This window comes from Propithecus coquereli, unplaced genomic scaffold (assembly GCF_000956105.1).
Source record: "Propithecus coquereli isolate 6110/MARCELLA unplaced genomic scaffold, Pcoq_1.0 Scaffold10, whole genome shotgun sequence".
Classification (NCBI taxonomy): Eukaryota; Metazoa; Chordata; class Mammalia; order Primates; family Indriidae; genus Propithecus; species Propithecus coquereli.
In genome coordinates, this window is record NW_012133858.1 from 6926883 (window position 1) to 6933871 (window position 6989).

A 6989-nucleotide genomic window follows, 5' to 3' on the forward strand; every position below is an offset into this window, starting at 1 on the left:
CTTTGGGAGGCCGAGGTGGGAGGCTTGCGTGAGCTAGGGAGTTTGAGATCAGCCTGAGCAAGAGTGAGTCTACAAAAAAGAGAAAAATTAGCCAGGTGTGGTGGCTAATAGTCTGTAGTCCAAGCTACTCAGGAGGCTGAGGCAGGAGGATTGCTTGAGCCCAGGAGTTTGAGGTTGCAGTGACCTATGATGACACCACTGCACACTAGTCTGGGTGACAGAGCAAGACCATGCCTCAGGAAAAAAAAAAAAAGGAAAGAAAGAAAGAAAAAGAAAATAAAAGGCACTTCTACACGTTGACTCAGAAATTCTACTTCTTCTTGGAAGCCTCTCTACAAACAGGATCAGAAATCTGGAAAAAGATTTACTTTCAAATATGTTCAATGTAAGAATACTTTTAGAGTAAATTTAACACTCCTGCTGTTCCGAGCTAGGGCTCCCTGAGTTCTGTTAGGAGAAATGGCAGAGATCATGAGCCCTTATTCAGTAATCAACAAACCCTGGGCACCCACTCTGTGCCTACGCGGCTCTAGGCTCTGGGGACACAGCCAGAACAGGACAGGGACTTAGAAGAGGATCCCACAGAGTGGGGCAGTCACCACTTGGGTGCGGCTGCTCCAGCCTGTGTAGCCCCAGCCCCTGCAGTCCCTCTGTTAGGTAGATAGTTAGGATCTCCAGCTCTTCTCAGACAAGGGTTCCTTGCTTTGGTGCTGTCTTGAGCAGCTGCTCCACCTGGGAAGGAGGATAAGGGCGGGCACTCCATTTTTGTGTTGCCCTCCTTAATCCTATCCCGAGCAACTGCTCCAGCTGGGGAAGGAGGGGATGTGCTATCAATCTAGGAATTCCCCAGCCCGGGCATAATAAGATTCAGAAAGTGACCTAGAGTAACTTAAGGGTATTTAATATGCCATTAGCTTAAAACTGCACTGCGGTCCACGCCCCCCAGGCTTCCTTAGCAGGAGCTTGTCTATGCAGATGGAATTTTGAGGACACCTGTTTATTGGTCATTTGATAACATCCTTCACCTCCCAAGAGCCCTCCTCCAGATTGGGCTAATAAAAGAAAACAATTCAAGAGGTCAGGAAGAAATGACTGGCTCAGAGAGTCAGTGAGGAAGTGAGTGGGGCAGTCAGGCAGTCGGTCTGTCTCTCTCCACTCACAGACAGACCCGTTTTATCCTACAGTAAAGAGCTGCTCTTGTGAAACTGCTCCCTGCCTGAGTTACTCTGTTGTATTGGCCTTGCTAGTGATTTTTCCAAGAAAGGAGTCAGGGGACTGGGATAATAGTCTGGACCTGACACTTCGGTGTGTCTGGACTTGACACTTCGGTGTGTCTGGTCATTCTTCGGCCAAGAGCACACCAAGAACCGAGGGCAGACTCCCACCCAGACATCTTGGGTGGTGCCGAAACCCAGGATTCTGACACCTCCATTCCCTGCAGTCCCTCCGTCCCCTACAGTCCCTCCGCTCCCCCAAGCTCCGCTTTCCCCTGGGCCAGGAGAGCCGAGGCACCACCCTTGCCTTCTGTCTACAAAGTCCTGGGACAGCAGTAGGACTAGGACATGGCATGGCCGACCCCACTCACCAGATGCTCTGCCTCCCTTGGGGACAGTATGGTGACACCTCTGAGATCTGCTGGCTCCTGGCTTTCCATTTCCTGCTCAGAGACTGGGGTGGACCGAGAGTCTCTGTTGTTCAGGATCTCGTTTGTGGCATCGTCCTCAGCCCGAGGCCCTCGTGGGGAACTCCAGCACCAGGAAAAGACCTTGGGGAGGCAAAGAGCAGACTCGGGACTCCACACCCAGGGCTCCCTTCGAGTCCCCCAGGGCACTGCTGCTCCTAACATCCCCACCCCTCCCAGTGGGGTCGCCCCAGGTGGGCAGAGGCTGAGCGCATCCAGCATCTGCTGATGGCACCATGCCCGTGGTGCTGTGCTAAGGCGGGTCACCCCCATTGCCAAGGTGCAGAGCTGTGGGGTGGGGGTGTCACCCAGGCGGCAGGAAGGACAGGGCTACAGCACGGCCTGCAGGGTGCTCTAAGTAGCCATGTGCCCTGCACGGTCAGGCAGAGCCCCCAGGCCACTGCAGAGAGGCAGGACAGCCTTACAGGACAATGAGGATGCCATCACCCAGGGCTCTGTGTGGGCAGGAAGCAATTCCTGAGCACCCAGTACCCCCAGGTCCTGGAGAAACCAACTCACTCTGCCCACGAATTTGGGGTCCTGGTCACAACCTGGAAGAGAAGGGAGTCCCCTTAGCAAGCAGGAAGGATCCCGTGCAACATCCCCCTCCCTGAGGACAGTGCCCGGGCAGGGGTGGGCTGGGGGTTGAAACACTGGACAAGCAGCCTGGGCCTGAGGATAGCGATGGGGCTTTTCCAACTCTGGGGCACCCTCAGGAGGGAGGAGCTGGAGGAAATTGAGAAAATATAAACACATGTAAAATCTGTTTGGTTCTGCTCTGACCAAAGCCATATAAACCCCCTGAGCACTTCTGGCGCTGACCCTGGGCCCCCAGTGGAGGAGACGACTCCCTCTCTGTCCTGCCTGGGCCCTGAAGACGGGGGCGGGGGGAGCTGGCCCGGCCCTCCGGACTTGGGAGGTGAGGGCACTGCCAGCCCCGAGAGAGGGACTGATGAGATCCTGGTCCTGGGGGTGCAGGTGAGGTGGGAGATGGAGCGACCACCACAGGGGTTTGGGAGACAGGGGAGAGGGCGTTGCCGCCTGCGGAGCAGGGTACGGGGAGGGCCAGAGAGTGCCCAGTGGCCCCTCCCTCAGCCAACACCTACCTGAGCAGTTGCGTTTCCAGCAAAGAAGAGTCACCACCACGACCACCAGCAGCAAGACACCCACAACCCCGAATACAATCTGCATCCCGAGGAGCCCACTGCCTGAGGACGGGAGGGGAGAGGTGGAATTCCAGGGCTAGTGGTCGCTGGCTCTCCAGGAGCTGGGGTTTCCCCAGACGCCTCAGTACCTGATCTTTTGTGGACGCACACAAGGTCACTCCAGGGGGTACAAGGCCTGTCCTCGACCATCCCATCAGGGCACCTGGGTACACACAGGGAGGAGAGGTGGGATTCCATGAGGGAAGGCCGGCCAAATGGGACACAAGAGGAGCCACCGCCCCACCCACTTTCCCTGAGCAGGTGACAGAGGAAGGATGGACTCCTCATGTCTCCAGGGGCCCTACTCTCCCTTGCTGACTCTGGGGATGGACCTGAGCATATGAACTTCAGCCACTCAGGCTTCCTGCTCAGTGGTCAGGGCTGTGCCTCCAGGAACCTTCTCTGCTGGGAACACACGGAGCTTCCCTGGGCTGCAGGGGAGGCCCCGAGTTAGCAGGAACCTCGCTCCAGGGGAGGTCAAAAGATCTCGTGGCCACAAGCTGAGACACATCCTCCAGCCAACCCTTGCTACCACTGAGCTCCCGTTCCCACCTGTCTGCCCATCCCTACTTGTCACAAGAACACTGGGGGTCAGATACACTGATAGTGGTCATCATCGCTATCAGCCCCTGAAACCCCAAATAGGGACAGGTAGGTTTTGAGGGACAAGGAGCTGGGGTAAGGACAGCTGTGTCAGCTCAGGTCCTCATGGGAATCTAGCAGGAGCTATACCCGTGGCTTTATTATAACCTCTGTGGCCATGGGCTCTTTTGTCTTCATGGTCCCTGCTCGGATAAAAAAATTATTAAAAATTGCATTTTAGGACTCAAATATGTTTAAGGATAACTATTAATACATCCCAGGGTGGATTCTTTGCAGTTATGATTTCAAAATAAAATATTTCATGGGCCCTAAGAATATCATGGGCCCTAAGTCGTGGCCTCCTGTGCCCAGTGGGACACGTGTTGCGGAGGTGTAGGAAGGGGCTGCTGCAGGGGGCAGGGTGGGGACAGGCAGATGGACCAGGAGGAGTCACCACAGGCTCAGGACACCCCACAGGGTCAGGGATGCCCCGTGGGGGTGGAGGCCCCATGGGGCCCAGGGGAAAGAAGTGGGTGCAAGGAAACTCAGGTCTTTGGGGTTCCCTTGAGCTGCAGGGAGCTCCCTGCCTCTCGTGTCTCACCTAGAACGGCACTTCTGGCAGAACTCAGGGGAATCTTCTACTCGGAACGTGCCTGGTTTGCACTGACACTCTCTGTTTCTGGTCGTGGTGCAGTTACTTCTTGGCTCTTCATCTGGAGACAAAGGAAAAGTCTCCGGGGATGTGTTTCCTGGGCATGCCCCTCAACCCTTCCTCACCACCCCAACCCTTCCCACTCAGCTCAACTCAGGTCATCAAGGAGCTCTGAGGGCCAGTTTCTCCATCAACCCACTCGGGGCACACAGAGGACAGCCACCCTTCAGCCGTCACTAATAGAGTCACACAACAAGGACCAACATTCATTATCTATTACATCAGACTAGGGGAAAAAAACCATTTAGATAACATGGTCAGTAGCAAGGGAGGTGCAGGGGTAGAACAAGTGAGACCCTGGCAGGAGAAGAGCCCTTGGGTGACTTCCCAAAAGCCTGGCCCTGCTGGTGAGGAGGGAGGAGCCTGAGGACGTGAGGCTGAGAGAGGCACCTTCCAGGAGCACAGAGCCGGGGGAGGGCCTGGGCCAGGGCCAGACCCATGTCACAGCTGAAACCCAGCCCCTTCCCTTCGGCCACACCTTCTCCATGCTGCCAGGGTACCCCCATGCCCTTGCAATTGGTTTTTTAAAAGATTTCCCTACCAAGTGGCATGCATTATAAAAACAATTTATGTTTTATTTACTTAATGACTCAAAGATATAATCATGGAATAATAGGGTTTGATGAAGACCATCAAACTGAAGACTGGAACCCAGGTCTCCTGATTCCATCTATGCTACCACTTTATGTCATCACCCTGCATTCCATCTTCAGGCACAGGGTGCACATGTTCTGTACCTGAATTACAAACTGTACAGGGTAAGCAGGAAGAGAGGGCATTCCAATGAGTGGTGTAGTCTACTCCACAGCTGCAGGGGCGGCAATCTCTACTACCTTCTGATCTATGGGTTCCTGGGAGGGGAGAGAAAAAGCTGGTGAATGAATCTTCACAGGATTCTCAGAGACTGGGGACTCTTCTTTCAGTCATCAGTGGAATCCAAACAGGGAAATCCACTGTACCTGGCTCAGTCAGTTCATCAATTCTGCATTCATTACATACCTTAGGCCAGCACTGCTGACAGAAATATAATACAAGCCACACATTAAATTTGAATTCATACTCACCACATTTAAAAAGTGAAAGAGGTGACTTAATTTTAATAATACATGTTTACTTAATATACCCAAAATAATATCACATAGATATATAATCAATGTAAAACATGGAGACATAATATTTTACATTTTTTATAGTATGTTTTCAAAGCATAGTGTGTATTTCTCACTCAAAGCATATCTCAAATGTGAAGTGGCATATTTCAAGCAATCAACAGTCCCATGGGCCTACTGACTACTTCTATTGGACAGCACCACACTAGACCCTGGAAACTCACATAAGAAAGTCCCAATACCTGTCCTCAATGAGCTCCCGGTTAGTGGAAGCTTTAAACAGGCGCGGAAGTAATATGATAATGGGAAAAGCCTTCAAAATTACAGTTCATGTCATCAGCTGTGGAAGGAAAATGTAAGGAAAAATGGATCTACCTCTTGAGAGTCAAAGAATGACCCAAAGAAGTGGAAGCCAAAGCTACCCTGGATGGGAAAGGCATTTTGAGATTGGAAAATGTGAGTCCCCCAACTTTCTTTTTCTTTTACAAGATTGTTTTGGTTGATCTCGGTCCTTTTATTAATAAATTTCCTATGACTTTGAGGATGGGTTCTTCCATTTTTGAAATAACACTGTTGAGATATTGATAAGCATTGCATCTGTATATCACTTTGGTTAATTTGTCATCTTCACACTATTAAGTCTTCAAATCCATAAACACAGGATGTCTTCCTGTTTTTTTAGGTTTATTTTCATTTCTTTCAGCAATGTTTTGTAGTTTTCAGTGTAAAAGTCTTTCAGTAGCAAAGAACAATCCAAAAATGAAATTAAGAAAATAATTTCATTCATAGTGGCTCAAAAAGAATAAAACAGTTAGGAATAAATTTAACAAGGAGGCACAAGACTTTTGAAAAAGACTTGTCTACACATCTAAGAAGCTGAAAGATCTTCAATCAGGCTAAATTCAAAGAGAACCAGAGCAAGACACATTATAGTCAAATGGATAAAAGCCAAACACAAACAGAAAATCTTGAAAGCAGCAAGTACTCAGTATGTACTAGGGAACCTCAACTGATTTCTCATCAGAAACTATACTGGCCCTGACACAGTGAATGATGTATTTAAAGTGTTGAAAAAAAATCCTTCAACCAATAATTCTATATCCAGCAAAACTATCCTTCAAGAATGAAGGAGAAATTAAGACATTCCCTGATAAACAAAAACTAATGGAGTACATTACTAGTAGACTTGCCCTGTGAAATGTTAAAGGGAGTCCTTCAGGCTAAAATGAAATGACATTATACAGTAGCTCAAAGCCATATGAAGAAATAAAGAACACTGGAAAAGGTAACTACATAGGTAAATATAAATGCCAGTATGCCATAATCTACTTGGGTTGCTATAAAAAAATAACCACAGGCTGAGTGGCTCCAACAATAGACATTTATTTCTCACAGTTCTGCAGGCAGCCACTATCTTGCTGTGTGTTCACATGAACTTTTCCTTTTGCACACGCAGAAAGAGAAAGAGAGAAAGAGAGAGAGAAAGAGACCATGCACACAAGTTGTCTGGTATCTCTTCTTAAAAAGGCACAAATACGCCGGGCGCGGTGGCTCATGCCTGTAATCCTAGCACTCTGGGAGGCCGAGGCGGGCGGATCATTCTGAGCTCAGGAGTTCAAGACCAGCCTGAGCAAGAGCGAGACCCCGTCTCTACCAAAAAATGGAAAGAAATTAATTGGACAGCTAAAAATATATGTAGA

General features: G+C 49.9%; 1 protein-coding gene across 1 annotated transcript in view; it reads right to left on the bottom strand.

Moving 5' to 3' along the window:
• The window catches only part of LOC105807185 (tumor necrosis factor receptor superfamily member 10A-like), a 22468-nt gene that overhangs the window by 4476 nt on the left and 11003 nt on the right, over positions 1-6989 (bottom strand). Inside the window, exons 3-8 of the mRNA XM_012640499.1 lie at positions 4918-5031; positions 4070-4181; positions 2976-3049; positions 2788-2889; positions 2201-2232; positions 1586-1765 (exon numbers count right to left, since the gene is read on the bottom strand). Of these exons, the coding sequence (XP_012495953.1) occupies positions 1586-1765; positions 2201-2232; positions 2788-2889; positions 2976-3049; positions 4070-4181; positions 4918-5031 (614 nt within the window). The remainder of the gene's footprint in view (positions 1-1585; positions 1766-2200; positions 2233-2787; positions 2890-2975; positions 3050-4069; positions 4182-4917; positions 5032-6989) is intronic.